This window comes from Cyprinus carpio, chromosome B24, assembly GCF_018340385.1.
Source record: "Cyprinus carpio isolate SPL01 chromosome B24, ASM1834038v1, whole genome shotgun sequence".
NCBI lineage: Eukaryota > Metazoa > Chordata > Actinopteri > Cypriniformes > Cyprinidae > Cyprinus > Cyprinus carpio.
This window is the reverse complement of record NC_056620.1, coordinates 24271007-24295858: the sequence shown is the minus strand read 5'-3', so window position 1 is coordinate 24295858 and position 24852 is coordinate 24271007. Positions and strand designations below refer to the sequence as shown.

At 42.3% G+C, this 24852-nt stretch overlaps 2 protein-coding genes across 3 annotated transcripts; one reads left to right on the top strand and one right to left on the bottom strand.

Annotated features, from left to right (window-relative positions):
- The first annotated feature begins 1303 nt into the window (after positions 1-1303).
- On the top strand, positions 1304-6005 carry LOC109064598 (translocon-associated protein subunit alpha-like). 2 transcript variants are annotated; one of them, XM_042752505.1, is made up of 9 exons: positions 1304-1499; positions 2126-2253; positions 2333-2429; positions 3051-3313; positions 3411-3487; positions 3583-3661; positions 3782-3875; positions 5176-5190; positions 5281-6005. In XM_042752505.1, the coding sequence occupies exons 1-9, from the start codon at positions 1433-1435 to the stop codon at positions 5346-5348; spliced, it is 888 nt and encodes a 295-aa protein (XP_042608439.1). In that variant the 5' UTR covers positions 1304-1432; the 3' UTR covers positions 5349-6005. The 2 variants fall into 2 exon arrangements, with proteins under 2 accessions (XP_042608439.1, XP_042608440.1); XM_042752506.1 differs by lacking the exon at positions 5176-5190 and having other exon boundaries at positions 1305-1499.
- Positions 6006-10178: 4173 nt separating this feature from the next.
- Positions 10179-24233, bottom strand: LOC109092098 (serine/threonine-protein phosphatase 4 regulatory subunit 1-like). The gene is given in 21 exon segments (XM_042752405.1): positions 10179-10645; positions 11352-11493; positions 11565-11693; positions 13384-13483; positions 13566-13666; positions 13858-14010; positions 14347-14355; positions 14357-14530; positions 14806-14904; positions 15837-15979; positions 16953-17326; positions 17800-17918; positions 19429-19587; positions 19932-19997; positions 20101-20208; positions 21554-21700; positions 21774-21916; positions 22537-22643; positions 22763-22847; positions 23931-23972; positions 24073-24233. Coding segments are annotated over 21 exon segments (2574 nt in total). The 5' UTR covers positions 24083-24233; the 3' UTR covers positions 10179-10481.
- Positions 24234-24852: the final 619 nt, after the last annotated feature.

Sequence of the window (24852 nt, the reverse complement as noted above, 5' to 3'; positions counted from 1 at the left end):
GATGTGATCAGTGTTTGTGAACTCAATCACTCACAGAGGAACCGAACAGACAAAAGATTCATTCGTTCGTTCAGCTGTTCATGTGATTCAGTTCAGATCTGCTGATTCAATCATCTTTACACTGTAAACAGCTGCATGTGCTGACCGTCAGAGCTCTATATGATCTGTCAGGTCTTCATTTCTCCTGATTGCACAGATTCACATAGTCTGAATCAGTGATTCCCTGCAGAACGACTCTTTCTGAATCAGTGATTCGCTGCAGAACGACTCTCTCTGAATCAGTGATTCGCTGCAGAACGACTCTCTCTGAATCAGTGATTCGCTGCAGAACGACTCTTTCTGAATCAGTGATTCGCTGCAGAACGACTCTTTCTGAATCAGTGATTCGCTGCAGAACGACTCTCTCTGAATCAGTGATTCGCTGCAGAACGACTCTTTCTGCTCAGTTCTGTCAGATATTAAGATGAGTAAAGTACGTGATAACTGCATGACACTAGATGCATTATAAGCTGAATATCAGCAGGTTGTGAGTGTGACTGTATGTGTTCGGATCGCAGGAGGATGATGGGATCGAAGGTTTGAAGTGTTTTATTTACTTTATTATAAATCCTCTCATTTATCTTCACTTTGACCTATTTACCCACCTCACTGTCTTCTGTTAACATTATTTAACCTGTAGTGTTCCACAGTTATTGAAATTTTAATTAATAAAAAGCTTTGTTCAGCATTGTGTGTGATTAGTGCTCTGTTTGAGCGCGTGGCGCACGCTTGAATCTCCACGAAAGCGACACGTGTCTCCGTGCGTGTGACGTCAGAGCCCGCCATGGTGTGGCGCATGCGCGGTGTGAGACTGGAGAGAGTTTACTGTAGGAGGCGCTGAGAAGCGTTCAAATCACAGCACGGTGTTTGTTTTTGTGGCAGTTGCACATTAAAATATAATCATTTACATGGATTTATTCTGATGAGATACAAATCCCATGCATGCATTCCAGCAAGCTTTAAAAGTGTTTTTAAATCATCAACACTCAATATACTGTCTCAATAGACTGTGATTGGTTCATCCTGAAACAAGCGCTGAGAAAGGTAACAGGTATCACGTGACGCTGCTTCCTCTGTAGACGCTCCGAAAAAGATTTTACACCTTAATAATGACATAACGGGAATCTATCAAACTTATTAAATAGAGAACACGCACAGAAGAGCTCAAATATATTATTTAATAATTGAAGGCATTCGAAAGCCCCGCCCTTCGCTCGCGCTCATACGTGTCTCTGGGCTCTGCGCGTGTGACGTCAGCGGTGTCCCGGATGCAGGCGCAGGCGCAGAGCGGCGGTTAGTCAGTGTGGGCTCGTCCAGCGCTTCAGACGTGTCTCTCTCTCGATTCTTCTCGGTTATTATCAGTGATTCTCTTCTGTTTTTCGTTATCGGAATCATGAAAGTGCTGCAGAAGCTGCTGTTGCTGCTCTTGCTGGCGTTTCCCGCGACGCTGCTGCTGAAGGGTGAGTTTATTGTGCTCCAGCAGGCCGCGTCTCTCTGAAATATCTCAAATCATAATCAATAACGCGATCAGTGCGCTGTTACTCATCGATAATCCGCTCTGGAGGAGCTGTGTGTGTGTGTGTGTGTGTGTGTGTGTGTGTGTGTGTGTGTGTGTGTGTGTGTGTGTGTGTGTGTGTGTGTGTGTGTGTGTGTGTGTGTGTGTGTGACGTGTCCTTCAGCGCTGCTCACACTCATTCAAACTCTCAGTGAATCGCATCAGAACCGAACACACACTCTTTCAGATGAGCTCCACTGATAGAGAGCTGAAGTCTATCTACTATTTAAAATTACTGATTTCTGTTAAAAGTGTAATTTATTTCTGTGATGTGCAGCTGTATTTTCAGCATCATTACTCCAGTCTTCAGTGTCACATGATCTTCAGAAATCATTCTAATATGATGATTTGCTGCTCAAGAAACATTTCTGATTATTATCAATGTTGAAAACAGTTGAGTAGAATGTTCCAGGTTTCTTTGATTAAACTGTGTGTGTCTCTCTCTCTCTCTCTCTCTCTCTCTCTCTGTGTGTGTGTGTGTGTGTGTGTGTCTCTCTCTCTCTCTCTCTCTGTGTGTGTGTGTGTGTCCAGGGCCGGTCGTTTCTGCGCAGGACGCTACTGATGAAGAGGAGGCTGTGGATGAAGATGCCGCTGATGATGTGATGGCTGAGGATGAGGATGATGAAGCCGAGGTGGAGGACGATGATAACACTGAACTAGTAAGAGAACTAACTACCACTAACCTCTGGTCATCTGACCGGTCAGTGCAGACGCTCACGCTGTCCTTTCTTCTGTCAGACGGAGGAGAAGGAGGAAGAGGAGGAAGAAGCTCTGGTGGGGGAGATGAAGGCTTCACCCCACGCGGACACCACCATCCTCTTCGTCAAAGGAGAAGGTGAACGAGTCTCTCATCCATCAGCAGATGTGACTGACGCATTCTCTCAGTATCACATCAGTTATTACTAAAATACATTAACATGAAGAGTTTAACTAGAAAGACATGTCTCACACAATCTCCTCATATCTTCTGTCTCTGGTTGAGAGTTCAGAGTGTTTATCCAGTCAGAGCTCTTTCAGTGTAATCAGCTTCAGCTGCTGCTTCTGGTGTCAGATCTTGAGTGATTTTGATCAAGTAAAGGTCAGAATAACTGCAGTAATATCTCCAGATGAACTCTTACTGGACTGAAGCAGCTCAGCTTTACTTGATTCTCCATCAATCATGTTTTAGAGTCTCAAATCTGATCATCAGGATCTTTTGAGGAGCGTTTGTTTCCAGAAGCTTTACTTTCACTGTTCCTCAGCGGAGGAATGATCTTCACAAGCCTCCAGAACATCTCACATCTTCTGAGGAGACTTTATTTCTTCATCTCTCCATCACTGCGTTATATGTCTGGGTCATATAAATATCAGCGTGTTATTTCAGAGTCAGTCGGGGTGTTTGAGTTTCTCACACTGATGCTCAGACTCGTGGGTGTTTCTCTTCTGTCGGCTCATTCGTTCTCTTCCTCAATGGCAGATTTTCCCGCCAACAACATCGTGAAGTTCCTGCTGGGCTTCACTAACAAAGGCTCGGAGAACTTCGTGGTGGAGTCTCTGGACGCCTCGTTCCGTTACCCGCAGGACTTCCAGTTCTACATCCAGAACTTCACAGCGCTGCAGCTGGGGACCGAGGTTCCTCCTCAGCGTCAGGCCAGCTTCGAGTACTCCTTCATCCCTGCGGAGCCCATGGGGGGCCGGCCCTTCGGCCTCGTCATCAACCTCAACTACAGGGACAGCAGCGTGAGTGTGTGTGTGTGTGTGTGTGTGTGTTAGAGCGGGCCGTCTCTGGACTCGATCCTCTCTCGCTCACTCGTGTGCTTGCTCTCTGCTGTTTCAGGGGAACGTGTTCCAGGACGCCGTCTTCAACCAGACTGTGACCATCACCGAGAGAGAGGACGGTCTGGACGGAGAGACGTAAGTCTGCTGCAGATCGAGGAGGTCAGGGTTTGAGCAGCAGGTGGCGCTCTGATCACGTGTGTGTGTGTGTGTGTGTGTGTGTGTGTGTGCAGGATCTTCTTATACGTGTTTCTGTCGGGGCTCGGCCTGCTGCTGGTGGTCGGCCTTCATCAGCTGCTCGAGTCACGCAAGGTGAGACGCTCATCATCATCATCTTCATCATCATCGTTACTCTGCTGTCAGAATCTGTGCTTCAGTGCCTCTGCTGTGTGTGTGTGTGTCTGTGTGTGTGTGTGTGTGTGTGTGTTACAGAGGAGACGGCCAGCAGCTAAAGTGGAGATGGGAACCTCCAGTCACAATGATGTGGACATGAGCTGGATCCCACAGGAAACACTCAACCAGATCAGTGAGTGTCAGCCAATCACAGCAGGCTTCACACACACACACACACACACACACACACACACACACACTCACACTCTCACACTCTCACACACTCACACACTCACACACACACACACACACAATTAAACTAATTCAGATGAACAATGGGTTTGCACACTCAGTCAAATAAAACTGGAATAGTCTTTTGAAGTCACAGTTATGAATTCAAAGGTTTGATCAAGGAGTTAGATCTGAAGTATTGTGTGTCCGGCTGCATGTTTCAGGGTTTAAACCAGTTTAGTTTACAGCAGTTCTCCAAAATATTCCACATTTCTCCAAAATTGAGCTTAAAGACTTAGCTGCTTGAAAGTGAACTTGTAGTGTAAAATATCATGTTTCTTTTACAAAACAATTATAATTAGTGCTGACAAACCATTAATCACATTCAAAATAAACTTCTTTGTTTACTTAATGTTTATATTTATGTATTTATGAATACACATGCATGTATATATTTCAGGAAATTTTTATTTTTGTATATTAAATATATTTATTTATAATATAAATTATATGAATATAAATATAGACATGTAAATACTGTACATATTTTCATAAAATATACTGTATGTGTGTGTGTTTATATATACATAATAAATATACACAGAACATATATTATGCAAACGATGCGATTAATCGTTTAACAGCATTAATTATAATGTATTAAAACAGTAATACAGTTCTGTCTTCATGGTTTATATTTAGAGGAAAAACTGATAGTATTAGGCCTTCTAATAACAGTTATTAATAATAAAATCTATAATATTGGAAATAAAAATATAATTATATTTAAAATATGACAAAATAATAGCGATGTATATTCTTGGCTCAGTGATGCAGCCCTATATAAAATACAAAAAAAATATATAAAGTGAAATCTCTGTCATTCCAGACCCGCAGGAAGTTCTTTATTCTGCTGAACACAGAAGAAGATTTCGAAGAGTGTTGGTGAACAGACAGAAAATACAGTGGAAACGGTTTGATTTCCAAACATCCTGCAGAATCTCTTCTTCTGTGTTCAGCAGGAAATGATGCGGTGAACAAACCCTCTAACAGTCAAAACAAAACGATGAACAAACTGAAATATTGGCTCACTTTAGCTGTGTGTCCTGTGACTGAACCCTTTGGGTAGATATCTGAGCTCAGGGTGAGTTTGTCTGAGACTGATGTGAGATGGTCTGGTCTGGTCTGGTCTTCCTGTTCTCCTCACTCACTCACGCTGCTCTTTCTCTCTTTATCTCCTCCTCTTCCTCTCGTGAGCTCAGTGGCGAGTCGGCGAGGTGAGCGTTGATTCCCATCTTTCTGTCCTCTGATCTTCATCATGTGACTCTCGTCTGATCACGTGACTGACGTCTGTCTGTTTCTCTCAGATAAAGCGTCTCCTGGACGATCTCCACGCAAGAGGACTCAGAAACGCTCGGCCGGATCAGACGAGTGAGAGACGCCGACATCTTCATCTGTTTACAGTGAGACGACGAGTCTGTCCATCACTGGAAGCCAACAGAGACTGACACACACACACACACACACACACACACACACACACACACACACACACACACACACACACACTCACACTCACACAAACACACACTCTCTCTCACACACACACACACACACACACACACACACACACACATGTACAGGCCGTTTTTTAAAGTGAAAGTGCGTGAGGAGCTCAAGCTTCTGTAGGTCTGCTTTGTCTTGAACCGAGCGTCTGGATTCTTCTCCTCGTTACTCTTCTGTGAGGACTGATGGACGTTTCTGAGCCTCTTCACTCTTCATCACGAGCTTCTTCCTGTCAGACCATGAATTGATAGCGACTGGTTTGCTTGCAGACGGTGCCTGATTTCATTTAATTTCCCTGGTTTTCTTCATGATTCGCGTGTGGTGGTGTCATTTGATCTGGTCACGTGACTCGAGGACGCGCCGCTTCCTTCTTTTATTGACAGAAGATTGTTGTCTGTCTTTTTCTTGTTTTGTTTTTGATCAGTCTAATAAAGTGACGGTGTTTCAGTGAAAGCAGCCGTGAGCGAGTGCTGATGTACAGATTGAAGTGTACTTGGAAAAATACAAATAAACTGAAATGAACAAATGATGTGTTTCTGTGTGAGGTTCTCTCATCGGATCTTTAGTTCCTGAATGTGAGGGTTCACTTTCATCAGGTTTATGTGGGTTTTAAAGTTGTACTTCATCCTTCCATAAATGAAAGTCTTAAATCAGAGCTTAAATTCATAAAGTCATGGCATTAAATGTTGCATACACAAGTATTGTCTAAACATCCTTGCATCAAGATGCGAAATGAAGAGGTGGTAGAGAGAGCCTTACTCTCTCAGTTGGCTACAGGAGCACACTTATTTTATTTTATTATTATTATTTTTTTATGTTGTTGTTGCGACAACATGGGATTAATCAATGCATATGAACTTTTATCATAGATTATAGTTAGGCCTGTATGGAAGCGGAAGTTCTTTTCATCAGTAGTATTGTTTTGTGAGTCTTGCTCTGTTAGAAGCCCGGCTTCAGATGCTTTCACTTCACGACCTTGTAACTTTTTTACAATAAAAGATAATTTGTGTTTTGCTTAGGCTACATCTATACCCCTTTCACGTTTTAAGACAAAAATAAACGACGGATTCATTATTATTTTTCATTAAAAAGCACAACAACATTAAAACAAGATACAATGGCACACTAGCTTACAAAACGTTTATTAACAAAAACGAATAAGATGAGGCATGGCATACACCACATGCTGTATTATATAATGTCTAATAAATTACAGATCGTTTAGCAAACACTGACTCAGAAAGCACTAGTTTATTAATAAATAATTAAAATGTCTTCTTTTCCCGGACACATTCATAATCACTCTGCCGATGCTTTGATTGCTTTTTTATCTATTTTTTTTATCATCTTAATTATGAAATACAATAGGCTATAGCATGTATATAGTTGGTTCCAGGAAAAATGTGTGGGGTGTTTTTGTTTTTCTCGGGTGCTGAAGCACCTGCTGGCCCCTCTCTAGCATCTGTGTTTGAGAGCTTAATGTAACACGCGCTTGATACTTTAACACTGTGCGTCTTTGATGTCGCCGCTCAGTCCGTCGCGCTTTGTCTTTGATGTTTGAGCTGTTTGTTTAGTGCGTCTCTCTCTCTCTCTCTCTCTCTCTCTCTCTGTGTGTCTCTGTGTCTCTCTCTCATTAGTGTGCTCCTGTAGGCTCTCTCTCTCTCTCTCTCTCTCTCTCTCTCTCTCTGTGTGTGTGTGTGTATATATATGATTAGTGTTATCATGTTTCAGTGATGTGTGTGTGTGTCTCTCTGTGTGTGTGTCTCTCTCTCATTAGTGTGCTCCTGTAGGCTCTCTCTCTCTCTCTCTCTCTCTCTCTCTCTCTGTGTGTGTGTGTCTCTCTCTCATTAGTGTGCTCCTGTAGGCTCTCTCTCTCTCTCTCTGTGTCTCTCTCTCATTAGTGTGCTCCTGTAGGTTCGGTTCGGTTCGGAATGCAGCCTTCACCGTCTTCATCGTCAGTGTTTCTTCTTCTGTCAAGTGTTTCTCTCGCTTTGGCCTGTAATAAAGCTCTGTGCGCCGGTGACGTCAGCAAGTGTCTCATTCAGGTAAGAGTCTCTCGTGCTCAGTGTTTTATGTTGGTTTTGAAGGATCACAAACAAGCACACAGAAGCTCGAAGCTGAAGTTCAGTGAATCAGCAGCAGATTTATAATCTGTGATGCTGCAGTATGTTTACATGTGCGATATGTCAGTGTATCATATTTATCAAACTGCTGCTCACACAGTCATACAGCTGGTGTGTCTAAATGTTAAACGCTGTGAGCTGTTGGTGTTACTATGAATGTGATTCAGCGTTGAGGAATATTTCTGTCTGTTAGTGTGAACGTGTCTGTGCTTGTGCTCTCTGTGTTGTGATGATGATGAAGATGATGAAGATGTGTTGTTGATCAGGAGCTGTGGCAGTGTCGGATGTGAACTGCTCGTGCTGTAAGGAGTGTGTGATGTGTGTGTGTTCTCTGTGGGAGCAGTGCTGCGACTGTGTGGGTAAGAACAGCAGGAAACACACACACACACGCTTTTAAGGGTCAAATCGAGTCTGGAATCTTCAGAAAGTGCTGTATGTGTTTCTGATGTTAGGTCTGTCTAACTCCAAGAACATGAGTGCTGGTGTCCTTCCCTGCGGCTGAAGAGCTGTCCTATCTCCAGAACCTGCTGTCCTTCCTGGAGACGCTGGAGGACTCGCATCACAACATCTCTCTGCCCGGGAACAGCATCCACGACAGCTACAACACGCGAGGTGAGGAGCACCACACGCCTCACGCTTCAGCGCTCGAGCCTCGTTAGCTTGAGCTTCACTCGTTAGGACGTGACCTCCTGACCCCGAGCAGAGACGTCCAGCGGAGAGCAGGTGTCCGGAAACACATCCAGACGAGTCTGACACTTACACTAGAGCTCAGGCGTCTGGAGTAATTATGATGATTCATGTTTCTGAAAGAGTCTCTTATGTTCAACAAGGCTGTGTTTATACAGTAAAACAGTGAAATATTATTATAATGTAAAACAGCTGTTTTCTATGTGAGTATCTGTTAAACTGTAATTTATTTCTGTGATGTGCAGCTGTATTTTCAGCATCATTACTCCAGTCTTCAGTGTCACATGATCTTCAGAAATCATTCTAATATGATGATTTACTGCTCAAGAAACATTTCTGATTATTATCAATGTTGAACACAGTTGTGCTGCACAATATTTTTGTGGAAACTGTGATGCATTTTATTTTTCAGGATTCACAGATTCACAGAAAGTTCAGAAGAACAGCATTTATTAGAAATAGAAATCTTTTTAAATGTCTTGACTGGAACTTTAGATCAGTTTAATGTGTTCTTGTTTAGTATTCATTTACTCACTCCAGACCTTTGAATGGTAATGGATCACGGTTAACAACTGTTTTCAAGAAAAGTTAAAAAATTCAGCTTTGATCACAAATCAATTACAGTTGAACAGATATTCACATAGAAAACAGCTGTTTTACATTCTAATAATATTTCACAATATTACTGTATTTTTTATCAAATAAATCAGTCTTGGTGAGCAGAAGAGACTCTTTCAGAAACATTAAAAACTTTTGAGCTGGTAGTGTAATATTTAATTAACAGGAGAAACGAGCTGTTTAAAATGATGAATGTTTCTAGTTATTTAAATAATCTTTTAAGTGCAAACAACTAATAAACGCTGATTTTTAATTAACTATTACAGAATCTTCAGAACATCCTCCGTTATGACAGATTTTAGTTTTTTTTATGCCTCCAGGACTTTTTATTCAGTTGATTTATATTAGTGCTGTCAAATAATTCATCGCATCCAAAATAAAGGGTTTTGTTTACATAATATATGTGTGTGTACTGTGTTCATTATGTATATATAAACACATGCATGTGTATATATTTAAGAAAAATGTTGCTCATAATGCATTAATGTTGATTTATGCAACACTGTATTAGTATATAAAGTAGCATTAAATTAACATGCAATTCTGTAACACTTCGTCATTTTCATCAGCTCAGGCTTTATGAAAGCTGGTTATTCAAGGGTTAAAAAAACAAGAAAGTTTTTTTTTCTTTCAGATTCTCAGGATTGGGCAACAGAATTAATGTTTTGTCCCTTAATCATTTCCACCAATAAAAATATGTATAGTATATAAAAATGGTAATAAATTCTGTAGAATTATCGGTTCGTATCTGATGCGTTACAGTTGTTCTTGATTGCTGACACACTGTAACTGATTCAGTTTTCCAAACCATTCACACAGTTCCTGAAACAAAGACATTTCTCAAAACCTTCAACATTTCACCTGTTTTCACACGCGCGCCAGGTCTCTGTTTTCTGCAAAACTCTACTCAAGAACAGCATGATTTTGCTCAGGTTTAACCAGGTTCTCATTCAGAAAACACAAACACAATATAACCCCCTCAAGAATCACACGATGAACAGCACACATCTGTCCCTGTGTGAACACTGCTGACACACAGCTCAGAACCTCAGCGTGATGTGAAGAGTCTGACCTGAAGATCACACCAGTTACTGTAGAGTTTACAGCTGTGAGAAAAACTGAAAAACTAATATTTTCCAAGGATTTATTTCATTCAATGAACAGTACTAATATTAATGATCATCTCATCAAAGGTAGTGTTGATTGGTTAGCACTCGTGTTCATTAAGGCTTTAATGTTAATGAATGAGTCCAGTGTAACGAACAGCAGAGTGATTTTGTGTGAAACTTTATTGAGCAGATTAAGAGAATAACATGATCAAACACAGCAGTATGTACAGAATCATTAAAACTCTCCGGTCAGCTGTTGAATGTTCAGTGGACCGCTCGACAAATCCGTTAAAAACACGAGAAACGAAACGCCGCGTCCGTCAGCGCAACAATGTGCTGCGATTAAAAGAGCGACGCTCAGCCCTTGAGATCAGAGTCCGCAGACGCTCAAGTGTTCTCTGAAGGAGGAAGACGCGATTAAGGCTTCTGTGGCGAAATCAGAGAGGTGCATTCTGGGACAGCGGGTCAGTAGGTGGAGGACGTGGTGCTCATGGCGTCCTCGTTGAGACGCGTGCTGCCGGGGTGAACGCTGGCGAAGTATTTGACGTCTTTATCCACGTCTGTCTGCAGAGCGACGAGTGTGTGCTCCAGCGCCACCTGCTGGCAGTTCACTGAGCTCAGAAAATACTCTACAGAGAGAGAGAAAACACCAGCCATGAGCCCACAATCACTGCCTCACAGACATCTATACTGAACAACAATCATCTCCTCACAGACATCTATACGGGACAATGGGACTATTTAAAATAGCAAAAAAAAAAAAAAATATTTAGATAAGCAAAGACAAAAAACCCTGGAAAAAATAAAAGGAACATTGGGACGAAACAAACGATGAAAATAAATAAATAAATAAATAAATAAAAAAAGAATGAATAAAACAAAAGAAATTAAAAAAAAAGAATAAAATGTAAAAAAAAAAAAAAAAAAAAAAAAAAAAAATTTTTTTTTTTAAAAAAGTAATAAAAAAAAAAAAAAAGTAAAAAATTAGACAATCGAAGATTTAAAAATGCCTTTGGGACAAAACATAAATAACAGAATTAAAAAGATGAAAAAGAAAACAGAAACAAAGGAAAGAAGGTAAGCAAATAAATAAGAAACATAAAAATGAATAAAATCAAAAAAAGAAATGAAAATTGTTTTTATAAAACAATTAAAAAAATTTGGAAAAAAAAAAATCAAGGGTAAAAAAAGGAAAACTAAAATAAATAATACAGAAAAAGAAAAAAGGAAAAAAAATACGTAAAAAGAAAAAGAAAAAAAAAACTTGAGCGAAAACATTAGGGTTAAAGAAAGAAATGAAAAGCAGAGAGTAAGGAGCCAGTGTAGTGGACGCACCTCGCTCCAGCAGCGTCTGCCGCAGGGTTTTGGCCAGCAGCACACGGACGTTAGGAACCGGATCAGACGCCAGCTGAAGAAGAGGAGGAAGAAGATGCTCCGAGAACTGGTCCAGAGACAGACACTCCTCCTCTATGGACAACTGAGCAGAGACGACACGTCAGGAGCCGCACCACACCGAGGATGATGATGATGAAGAAGAGCAGGGCTCACCTGACAGACGAAGGCAAACGCCTGACGACCCGACCACTTCTGAGAGTGACAGAACTTCTCCACCAGCTCTCCCAGAAAACTCACCAGCATAGACGAACACGACGACAGCTTCCTGATGATCTCACTCACCTGGAACACACATCAGACACCGCCAGTGAGCGACTCACTCATGAACGACTCGACAGAACGACTCACTCACGAACGACTCGACAGAACGACTCACTCATGAACGACTCGACAGAACGATTCACTCACGAACGACTCGACGGAACGATCCACTCATGAACGACTCGACGGAACGATTCACTCATGAACGATTCACTCACGAACGACTCGACGGAACGATTCACTCATGAACGATTCACTCACGAACGACTCGACGGAACGATTCACTCATGAACGACTCGACAGAACGATTCACTCACGAACGACTCGACGGAACGATCCACTCATGAACGACTCGACGGAACGATCCACTCATGAACGACTCGACAGAACGATTCACTCACGAACGACTCGACGGAACGATTCACTCATGAACGATTCACTCACGAACGACTCGACGGAACGATCCACTCATGAACGACTCGACAGAACGATTCACTCACGAAGGACTAGTCGGAGGGACGATTCACTCATGAACGCGACGGAACGATCCACTCATGAACGACTCGACGGAACGATTCACTCATGAACGATTCACTCACGAACGACTCGACGGAACGATCCACTCATGAACGACTCGACAGAACGATTCACTCACGAACGACTCGACGGAACGATTCATTAATGAACGACTCGACGGAACGAGTCACACGGAGAACGACTGAACAGAATGATTCACTCTGAATTCAAAGAACGAAAGAAATAGGAGCCCTCATGAAAAATCGACGGAGCGATTCACTTAAAACGATTAACAAAAACAAAGAAAAACTCGAAAGAAAATGGAAAAAAAAACGAATGACTCGAAGAAAGATTCACTCACGAAGACTCGACGCAACGATTTTTAACAAAAACAAAGAAAAAAGGAAAGAAAATGGAAAAAAATTAATGAATCAGTAAAGAAAGAAAAAATAAGAAAGCAGAAAAACAGAAAAGAACAAAAAATAATTAAAAAAGTACTAAAGATTTAAAAAAGGAAAATTGAGTGACGTGAGGAGTGTTTGGGGTCAGTACCAGTCTGTAGGACGTTCAGCGCACAGACGACACCGACAATGGTCACTACACAGACTCGAGCGCCAGATTCGGCCGCACGATACGAATCATGAACGATCCTGAGAACTGATTCACAGCTCCAGCAACAACACAAGATTCACTCATGAACGACTCGACAATGATTCACTCATGAAACACACACACACACTCCGACTGGACTGATTCATTAATGAACGATCGTACTCGAACGAGCTCATGAACGAAACCTCCATGAACGAGTCCACTGAACGAGAACACGGAGAAAGACTGAACAGAATGACTTCCTCCGAGTGTCTGATGAAGCAAAGCAAGACCAACAAAAAAACACACACAAAAATTAACATGTTTAACAAAAACAAAGAAACAAGAGAAAGAAAATGAAAACTTGTACTGTCTGATAAATAAAATAAAGAGCAAGAAATAAGAAAGCAAAAAAAAGCAAGAGAACAAAAAGAAATAAAAGAGAAACAAAAAGTACTAAAGATTAAAAAAAAAAAAAGTATAAATGAACAAACAAATTTAAGTGCAAAACTCGACAAATTTAAGTGCAAAAAGTAAAAAGAAAGAAAAAAGAAGGAAAGATGAAGGAAAAAGTGAGTGAGTGAGGAGTGTTTGGGGTCAGTACCAGTCTGTAGGACGTCCAGCGCACAGACGACACCGCCAGCGGCCGCAGATAATCATGAACATCCTGAGCACTGTACAGCTCCAGCAACAACACCAGCTGCCTGTGACACACACACACACACACACAGGTCAGAACACACACACACACTCCGACTGGACTGACATCAGTGTGAAGGATCGTACTCGGCCAGCTCTGAGCGAAACCTCCAGTTACGACTGTTATCTGTCACCAGAAACTCCTGCAGCTGATACAGATACTTCCTCCGAGTGTCCTGATGCAGCAGCTGCAAGACCACACACACACACACACACACACACACACACACCACATCCACCATCATCATCCTCCAGAAACAAGACTGTCATCGTCTCTAATGACAAATAAAAGAGAAAAAAAGGCCAAGAGAATGCAGAGCATCATGGGATACAGACAGAGCTATCATGTGATTCTGTCGCGTCTGTACTGTGCAGAGACCTTGAGGAAGTCGTAGAGGTGCTTGAGGACGCCGATGCGCGGTCCCTTCAGGAAGCTGTTGAAGATGGGCACCAGATGAGCAGCGGTCAGCTGATCTCCCAGAATCAGAGCCAGCTCATGGATGGAGAACGCCAGCGTCCGCCGCACCTTCCACTGACACACACACACACACAGATGGACAGAGAAAGAGAGAGTCACTGACACACACACACACACGGTCAGCACCTGCTCTCACTCCAGTGCTTGTTGTTAGCGTCACACACACACACTCTCTCTCTCTCTCACACACACACACACACACACACTCTCTCTCTCTCTCACAGTCACAGACACACACACACACACTCACTCTTTCTCACACACACACACACACACACACACACACACACTCTGTCTCTCTCTCACATGGGACACACACGCGCGCACACACACACACACGCACTCTCCTCTCTCTCTCTCACACACACACATGATGGGACACACACACACCTGCATGTCATGAGGCCAGCGTCTCGTACGTGTCGCGCAGGCAGTGCCAGTTCTGTCGTCCCAGAGTCAGTGAGCACCCGCAGACGAACGCACAGTGCCTGGCGATCTCCATATGGGACCGTCTGCAGCGAGACGGGTCCGTCATCGACAGATACTGCTCCAGCAGCGCCTGGGGAACCACATCCTGCAGCACAGCATCATGGGATAGAGTCGTTAGAGCAGTGCATGATGGGATAGAGTCGGTCAGAGCGGTGCATGATGGGATAGAGTCGGTCAGAGCAGTGCATGATGGGACAGAGTCGTTAGAGCAGTGCATGATGGGATAGAGTCTGTCAGAGCAGTGCATGATGGGATAGAGTCCGTCAGAGCAGTGCATGATGGGATAGAGTCCGTCAGAGCAGTGCATGATGGGATAGAGTCTGTCAGAGCAGTGCATGATGGGATGGAGTCAGTACTGACCTGCTGTTTGGACTTCCGCTGGTCTTCTGCACTCAGGCTGCTGTCACTCAGGTCAGAATCATCGTCGTCATGCGTCACGTGTAGAGAGGAGCCTCGCCTCTGAAACACACGACACATGAAACCATTCAGCACAGACTGAGCAGTGAATCTGAACTCTTCATCTCTACTTCCTGCACTAACCTCAGTCTTCAGCAGCAATGTGCATCTACAGATACATGCAAATCAGCACACAGAGACAAACCAATCTTCCAGTTCAGTTTAGAATCAGACTGTCTGAACGTGTCCTGACAGGAGCTCAGGTGTGTGTGTGTGTGTGTGTGTGTACCTGTGTGTCAGCTGACAGGAGCTCAGGTGTGTGTGTGTGTGTGTGTGTGTGTGTGTGTGTGTGTGTGTGTACGTGTGTGTGTGTGTGTGTACATCACCTGTGTATATGTGTATGTCGGCTGACAGGAGCTCAGGTACCTGTGTGTGTGTGTGTGTCGGTACAGGTGGAGCTCAGGTGTGTGTGTGTGTGTGTACCGTGTGTGTGTGTGTGTGTGTGTACATGTGTGTGGTTCACCTTGTGTCGGCTGACAGGAGCTCAGGTGTGTGTGTGTGCATGTGTGTGTGTGTGTGTGTGTGTACACACCGTATATATGTGTGTATCTCAGGTGTGTGTGTGTGTGTGTGCGTGTTCACCTGTGTGTCGGCTGACAGGAGCTCAGGTGTGTGTGTGTGTGTGAGAGTGTGTGTGTGTGTGTGTGTGTGTGTGTGTGTATATGTGTATGTCGGCTGACAGGAGCTCAGGTGTGTGTGTGTGTGTGTGTGTGTGTGTGTGTCGGTGGCAGGACCTGTGTGGGTCAGCTGACTGGCAGGAGCCCATGTGTGTGTGTGTGTGTACCTGTGTGTCGGCTGGCAGGAGCTCAGGGGTGTGTGTGTGTGTGTGTGTGTGTGTGTTCACCTGTGTGTCGGCTGACAGGAGCTCAGGTGTGTGTGTGTGTGTACCTGTGTGTGACAGGTGTGTGTGTGTGTGTGTGTGTGTGTGTGTGTACCTGTGTGTCGGTTTGTGGGTGTTCTGAGGGCTGCTGGGAGCTGAAAGGGTTTGATCGAGCGGCTCGAGGCTCCAGGAAAGCGTCTTCGAGTCCAGAGTCCAGCCCCGTGGCTCTCAGAGCAGCAGTCAGGACGTCCACTTGTGCTGGACACAGAACACACTCATATTAAACACCGTCCTGTATCAGGCCTGTCCTTTTAACATGTTAATCAGATGCAATTATTCCTGAAATAACATCAAGATGAGAACAGAGCTGTCCGTCATCTCACACTGATGATCATGAGTCTATCAGAACACAGTTATATGAGCTGATCGTTCAAGATACGAGTGTAAATATCACCCTCTTATATTCAGATCGTATGATATAATTAGCAATATCACAGCAGCGAGAGTGCTGTTTCTCCATAATATCTGCACCACTGCAAATGACAGATTCATACAACAGTTCAGTGAACAAGAACTTCATATAGTGTTACGCTTATGATTTAATCTGCACATACACTGAATTATAACAGCCCCACAGAGTGTGTTCTCCGGAGCGGTCTGTTCAGATCAGAGCAAACACAATGTGGCTTGCTGAGTTAGGGACTCTTAATATCAGAGATATCAGTGACTTTATTGCACAGATACTATTAAACTGAACTGAGCTGATGAAGACATCACTGAATTCAACCATGAACTGCCTTTAACTGAAGACTGAGTGTTCACTATTGTTCTTCTGCATTATTACACACTGTTTTCCTTGAAAAATATTTTCCTGAGGGCCTGAAATCACAGATGATACAGCAGCGTTTAGTGTTTCTTTGAACTGTATCAGTGTTGATTCCATACACACACCTTGATTCAAGGATGTTCAGACAATTATACTAGAAAATAAGACAAAAATACTAAGAAAGAAAATCATTTTTTACAGTGGCGTCCTGCACCCACTAGTAAAAAATATCATAAATGAATCTGGTGTCTGAATATTGTTTGGCTTGACTGTAACAGAGTTGGGTGTTTATTTGAGCCGATTCTTAAAAAATTGATAAATGAACTGATTAAACAAACTTTGGCTTAACGAAATCCTTCGGTGTTTTGGTGAAAGTCTAATCACAGCACAATCCTCTCGGCTCACCTTTGACGTCGGGGTCGTCGATGTGCGGCTCCAGGTTCTCGATGAGCTCCTGCAGCTGCTTCCTGTCCAGCGCCGGGGCCGAGGGCCGCCTGTCCTCCAGCTCCAGCTCCAGCTCCAGCTCCAGCTCCAGCTCCGGGGCGATCCGCGGGACGGGCGTCCTCCAGTAGTGGAAGGAGTTGAAGAGCTCCTGCTCCGGGATCTCCTGCACCGGAGGACGGGATGAAGGCTGTGTCTCCTCAGGAAGGCACTTCTGTGCGTCTGCGTCTGCGCAGCAGGGCTCGTCTGCGCTCAGCACCTCGGCCGTCTGCTCTCCTCCGCCCTCCTCTGCCACGTCTACAGAGTCCTGCGGCGGACAGACGCCGTCTGCGCTTGTGCTGCAGTCAAACAGACGAGCGAGACGTGTTCGTTAGCAGGGTGTCTTACCCCCGTGTGTCTCGTTAAGACAATCTTGGAACAGGTGTGTATTTTTACTGCAGACGCCGTCTGCGCTTGTGCTGCAGTGATTGTATTTTTACTAAATTGTTATTGTGGTTTTAACAATTTTATTTTTAGCTGGTCAGTGATGCCCCTTTGAACAGTTTAACTACAATAAAAACTTATGAACCGACTGATTTTTGTCACCAAATGGAACCGAATCGTCCACATGTTTTTTGTAGAAGCTAGCTATTTCTATTTATGAAAAGGTGCCCAAGAATTACAGTAGATAAAATTTTCACAGGATATGAACATAAGTTGGGCTTTTTTTATTTTTCTGTAAAACCTCTGATTAACCAGACAGCTGTGTCTCTTCAGAGTTCATGTTGCATTATAGAAGCCGCAGCACGAGGACTGTAGCATTTCTATTGGCCGGTGTGTTTGTGATCCGCTCCACTGCGCCTCGTCTCTGAAGTACTGACCCGTGTTACTGCAGGGGCCGGCGAAGGTGGAGATGAACTGACCGAGGGACTGGAACGCGGCCTGACGCACCTGTGAGCACAGCATCAGCATCAGTCCAGCGCAGAGCTTAATCTGGATTAATAAATCCTTACTGATTTGAGAAAACTATCATCAAATACACACAAAATCTGCTCTACAGTCCTACAAAATAAAGGTTTGGTTTAACAGTAGAAAGTACTTCTCAAAGTAGTAATAATAATAATAATAATATTTGTTATAATGTTATTCAAAATAAAGGTTTGGTTTAACAGTAGCCATCCAGGTTTTAATTTTAACAAAAAAATTTAAAAAAATAAAACGCTGTCATGCAGAACAAAAAAAAAAAAAGAATGAAATTTAAAATTGATTTTTGATCACATTTTAAAGGATTCATTAAACTGTTATTACCACCATCTGATAATACACCTGCATAAAATCAAAATAAAGAATACAGAAAAACTAAAATTGACAATTTCTGAAAAAATAAAATTCAATTTCATATTTTATAGGTCCCTAAAATTGAAATAAATTATGAAAATATAAAAAAAAAAAAAAAAAAAAAAAAACTCAACTGATTAAACATTCTATTGATTTTTTAAATATCAAATTCATCATTAAAGTGAAATATCAAAAATCAAAACAAAAGTTAGACACATAATAAAATAAAATTTGGGGAAAAGATTTCAAAAGGGCCTAAAAATACATACATATATATATAAAATTCTACATTTGTTAAACTTTTATTTCATTGTTGTTGAATTGTTTAAGTTTCAGGATTTCAATTAATTAGACAAGATTAATTTAACCACTAAAATGTAATAGAAAAAAATGCAAACAAAAAACATGGAAGTTGAAAAAATTAAAATAAGAAAAATAAGTAAAACAGATTGAAAATATAATTTTTTAAAATCTAAAATTAGTTAAAAAACCCAACATTTGATCAAAATCAAGTTTAAATTTTTTGTTAAACTGTATACATTTCATGATTTCAATTAATTTGATACTTTTTTTTTTATTTATAACATTTAATTGTATTTAAAAAGTATTTATCAGTGTCCCTGCAGCACAGAAGCAGTCATCAGCAGCACAGGTGTATTTGTAGCAATAGACAACAATACATTGTATGAGTCACAATTATACATTTCTCTTTTATGACAAAAATCATTAGGATATTAAGATCATGTTCCATGAAGATATTTAGTAAATGTCCTACTGTAAATATATAAAAACTTAATTTCTGATTAGTAATATGCATTGCTAAGAACTTCATTTGAACAACTTTAAAGATGATTTTCTCAATATTTAGATTTTTTTGCTCCCTCAGATTCCAGATTTTCAAATAGTTGTATCTCAGACAAATATTGTCCTCCTAACAAACCATACATCAATGGAGAGATTATTTATTCAGCTTTCAGATGATGCATAAATCTCAGTTTCAAAAAACTGGTTTGTGCTCCAGGGTCAGATTTGTCATCCAGAAAAGTTAAATGTAAATAAGTAATGCAGAGGAATGTGGGTATAATAAAGCAGGAAGGTGTGTTTGGTGTTGTTGATGACGTACCCAGCGCGACGGGTCGCTGATCAGACTGATGAACAGAGACGAGAGTTTGGTGCGCCGCACGTCTGGAGACGAGGCCGAGGAGACGGTCATGAAGCACTCGGCGCAGGCCTTCCGCACCCCCCACACGTTATCAGAGCACAGCTGGAAGAACCGCGGCAGCTGACCGCAAACCACAGCAACACATCAACATCCACACCAGCTCATTCCAACACTACTCACAGCAGAGGAGACCGGGCTAGCTGTCACACTGCCTCTATTTTCATTATCTCCATCACGGAGAACGTCTGGAGTCACATGAAGAAACTGAGCCAGACTCAATCCAGAAGAAGCGTCTCCGAGACGCTTCAAGAAACCTTCCTGCAACTGACTTTAAACCATGTCTAGCTGCTGAAAACACTAGTGTTCTAGTGTAAATATCAAAAACATATTGCAAATTAAAATCTTCCTTAAAGACATCTAAGCAGCGTGACAACTTGCCCCGCGTCTCCCGGTGCTGACCCTACCAGCAGCTCCTCCGCCGCCTCTCCTCCGACCACGCCGCACATGTCCCCGAAGTTCGCCGCACACACCTGTCGGACACAAACACACGTCTGATGAGCGCCGAGGACCGAACACGAGCACCGGCCAATCAGATTCAGCCGTCGTCCTCCTGAGCCAATCAGATTCACGCACCTTGCGCACGTGGAACATCCTGCAGTCGCAGCACATCTCGCAGAAGCGCGGCAGGAAGAGCCGCTCGGTGACGTCCCTCCCCACCATCGGAGCCACTTTACAAATGATCTGAGATTAAACCAGCACAAACAGACACTCAGAGTCCGGCCGGGATCATCTCAAGACCCACCAGAGTGTGTTCCTGTCTATCATTCTTTTATACAAACAGTCAGAACTTAACATTTTTCAACTAAAACCACATTTTATCTGATCAGCAACTTCTCATTAACGAGTGAATGTGAACATTTTAATGTTACCATGTTAGTACTGCGTTTACACATTTTTAAATTAATTATTTTATTAATCAGAAACCTGAAAAATTATATTTAGCTGTTTTCAAAATAATAATAATAATAAATGTTTTTGAGCAGCAAATCAGAATATTAGAATGATTTCTGAAGATCATGTGACTGGAGTAATGATGCTGAAAATTAAGCTTTGAAATCACAGAAATACATTACATTTTAAAATAAGTACAAATAGAAAATTATTTTAAATAGTAATAATATTTCATAATATTACTGATTTTGCTGTATTTTGGATCAAATGAATTCAGGCTTGATGAGCAGAAGAGACTTCTGTAAAAACATTACAAATCTCACTGATCAAAAACTGTTGACTGGTGGTGTGCATATTTATATAAAACTACCAAAACAACGTAAATATTACTTTGAAAAGTTTTCAAACAAAAAATATTTTTTACTTGCATTAACTTTCAGATTAAAAAAGTGATCAGTTATTCATGCTTCATTAGTTCATCAATATGAAAAATATTCATGTTCATCAACAAAATTTAGTCCAAAAATTTATTTAACTTTTAAAAATAACTAATATATATATAATGTTTTTTTTTTTTTTTTTTTTTTTTTTTGAGGGTTTTAAAGCATTTGCAAGTTTAGTTTTCTTACTAAAAAGCTATGCATTTTCAAAAAATATTTTTTATGCATCTCTTTCGGGTGAAAGCAGACCCACATGTGTTCCGAGTCCACACAGAGATGTGATCTGATCATCATCAGTGTGTCTGGAGTCACATGAAGAAACAGAACAAACTGAGACAGACTCAATCCAGAAGAACTGTGTCTCCGAGACGCTTCAAGAAACCTTCCTGCAAAGCTCCTGAGAAACTCTGCTCAAGTGCACCGAGGACAAAACCTGCTCTAAACACAGAGCATGCTCCACAAAATGATGATTTCATTTAGTTAATTGATAAAGAAAATCTGACAGCATTCTCGGTTTACAGCATTTTTACACAAGTGCCTAAAACTTCTTACAGCTCTGGAGCTTTGCAGGAAGGTTTCTTGAAGCGTCTCGGAGACACAGTTCTTCTGGATTGAGTCTGTCTCAGTGTGTTCTGTTTCTTCATGTGACTCCAGACAGACTGATGATACTGAGGGCTGCAGCAGCACGGACTCACCGCCATGGCTTCGGTCTTGACGTCGTCGCTGCTGTCGGGAGCGGTCAGATCCACCAGCACTGGACACACCAGGCTCTCCACGTCTCCTCGCTCCATCAGCTCCTGCTCCAGCAGCACCAGCAGCGCCGCCTGACTCGTCTTACGCACCTGACGGGAACAGCAGCAGGTCTGTCAGCAGCGCTGCCGAGGAGCCGCAGCAGCACACGGAGCGCACACCTACCAGGTTGTTCTGGTCGGACAGGTATCGCACCACGATGGGAAGCAGGTACTTGGAGAAAGCGAAGGGAATGGAAGGTCTGTTCTCCTGACAGAAGATAGCGATGTGTGGGATCTGCTCCATGAGCTCCGCTCGAACCGTCGGCTCTGACGGACAAACAGCATTTCGGTAAAACTACAAACCGTAAAGCACAGCCGGAGAAACAAAACACCTCACAGGAATCAGACCTCACACACTGAGTCTTTATAACATGACAGTGACTCGGTGAATCAGAGACTCGGAGAATCAGAGACTCGGAGAATCAGAGACTCGGTGAATCAGAGACTCGGTGAATCAGAGACTCGGTGAATCAGTGAATCGGTGAATCAGTGAATCGGTGAATCAGTGAATCGGAGAATCAGAGACTCGGAGAATCAGAGACTCGGTGAATCAGAGACTCGGTGAATCAGAGACTCGGTGAATCAGAGACTCGGTGAATCAGAGACTCGGTGAATCAGTGACTCGGTGAATCAGAGACTCGGTGAATCAGTGACTCGGTGAATCAGTGACTCGGTGAATCAGTGACTCGGTGAATCAGTGAATCAGTGACTCGGTGAATCAGTGACTCGGTGAATCAGTGACTCGGTGAATCAGAGACTCGGTGAATCAGAGACTCGGTGAATCAGTGACTCGGTGAATCAGAGACTCGTGAATCAGAGACTCTGTGAATCAGTGACTCTGTGAATCAGTGACTCGTGAATCAGTGACTCGTGAATCGGTTCAGTACCTGAGTCGTCTGCGAGTCTGTCGATCCGCTCCAGCACAGACACACACTCGCGCTCATCCTCGCTGATGGCCCGGAGTGTGTCCAGAAGACTGCGGGCCACCATCTGCCTAAACACAATCAAACAGAGGGTCAGGTGCATTGTGGGATACAGCATCCTAAACTCCCCGCTCTGTCAGATAGAACAGGTCTGCGTACTGTAGAGTCATATTAAGGGTTCGTGTCTCACCTGTTGAAGATGTTCTCGCTGCTGATGTACTTGTCCAGTCGACCCAGAGGAGTCAACATCTCATCCTGAGACACGAAGTCCAGCACTGAACACAATAACAGAGTCACACCCTGAGCTGAACACACCCAGACACAGAACACACCCAGACACAGACAATGTATTATGGTGATATTGAGGATCAGGACGTTTATGACGGACTGATATAGTGTGAAGTGTGATTATTACATGGTGATCACAGACTGAGCGCAGTTTAACTGTAGTTATGGAGTAATATTTATCCACAGGCCTCTCACTGTTGATTGATCGACTGACGGTGGATATTTGATCGAATCACGATTATCTGAGATAACTGTGCAGTTTAAATTCCAATCCTAAATCAGGACGGCAGCGACAGAAACATCAGTAACTCTGAGTAAATACAATCAGCTTTGTTTGTTTCATGTAAAGCTCCTGAAACACACTTTATGAAAGTGAAGTGTTATTATTATGATCTGTACGCATCACCAGAGAAACAAGCAGAAATATACATGTGTCCCTGCAGCACAGAAGCAGTCATCAGCAGCACAGGTATATTTGTAGAAATAGACAACAATACATTGTATGAGTCACAATTATACATTTCTCTTTTATGACAAAAATCATTAGGATATTAAGTAAAGATCATGATCCATGAAGATATTTTGTTAATTTCCTACTGTAAATATATCAAAACTTAATTTTTGATTAGTAATAAGCATTGCTAAGAACTTCATTTGAACAACTTTAAAGACAATTTTCTCAGTATTTAGAATTTTTTGCACCCTCAGATTCCTGATTTTCAAATAGTTGTATCTCAGACAAATATTGTCCTCCTAACAAACCACACATCAATGGAGAGATTATTTATTCAGATTTCAGATGATGTATAAACCTATCTTTGTAAATCTGACCCAGTAAACAGCGCTAGTTCAGACTGAACCATGACTCTGATCACGGAGCTCAGTGAAGCTCTATTATCTCTCGAACACTGTGTATTTACACCCATTCACCTCTGATTACCACACCGGCGGGTCACGTGACCTGCCCGATATCAATCACATTCAGCAGAGCGCTAACGCCTTACACACACACACACACACACACACACACACACACACACAGAGAGAGAGAGAGAGAGAGATAAACTCACATCCATCCGTGTCCTCCTGCGAGTCCTGCAGCAGAGAGAGATCTGGAAAACACAACACGATCAGAGAGAGAGAGAGAGAGAGAGAGTGTGTGTGTGTGTGTGTGTGTGTGTGTGTGTGTGTGTGTGTGTGAGCTCTACACACCCGCCATCATGCGCTGCTTCTACATTTAAGCCGCTTCTGTGCTGATGACCAACACAAACAACACAAACTACACAAACTACACACAAACACGCGCCTCAGAGCACCGAGCCTTTATCACGCACGCGCCGGGCGCAGCCTCTAGAGCGCGCACGCACGGAGCGTCGCGCATGCGCAGCGGACACCAGCACTAATCATTTACATTTATTTGTTTACATTATGTAAAGTCAAAGTTAGACTTACACGCGGGTAACAACACCAGCGGCATTAACCACGATATGTTCATAAATGTGATCTAAAAAGCTTGACAGCGAATATTAACGGTTCCTGTATGAGAATATAAAGCATCTGCTACATGAGTATGTGCTCTAACATACTCCGAAAATACTTCAGTATTACTGTAGTCCATGCTATCTGCGTTCGCTGTTATCACTGACAGTAAACATGATAGCCTAATAATACATATATTGTGTACATGTACATCTCATAACAGTAACAGAAAAAATAGAAAAAGGGTGTACAGAGAGAAAAACAAAACAAGTGCATGTACATGGGTTAAAAATATAAATAAATAAAAATTAGATTTATGCCAGGGATAAAAAATAAATAAAACATTAACCAAATTAAATCGAGAGTGCTTCATGAGTCTTTTTTAGCTTTTCTGTGTCTAATATTGTGCAAAAGAGTACCATATTGTTTGATTTCTGTTATCAAATGTTCAGTTTGGCTTAACTTCAGCCCATTTCTTTACATGAATATGATATTTTCCCAGTAAAATAATTA

What these genes read in the sequence shown, in the direction of transcription:
- LOC109064598 (XM_042752505.1), top strand. Translation starts at nt 1,433, where the DNA reads ATGAAAGTGCTGCAGAAGCTGCTGTTGCTGCTCTTGCTGGCGTTTCCC. An exon ending in TCAACTACAGGGACAGCAGC is followed by an intron (nt 3,314 to 3,410) that starts GTGAGTGTGTGT and finishes CTGCTGTTTCAG; the next exon opens with GGGAACGTGTTCCAGGACGC. An exon ending in AGCTGCTCGAGTCACGCAAG is followed by an intron (nt 3,662 to 3,781) that starts GTGAGACGCTCA and finishes TGTGTGTTACAG; the next exon opens with AGGAGACGGCCAGCAGCTAA.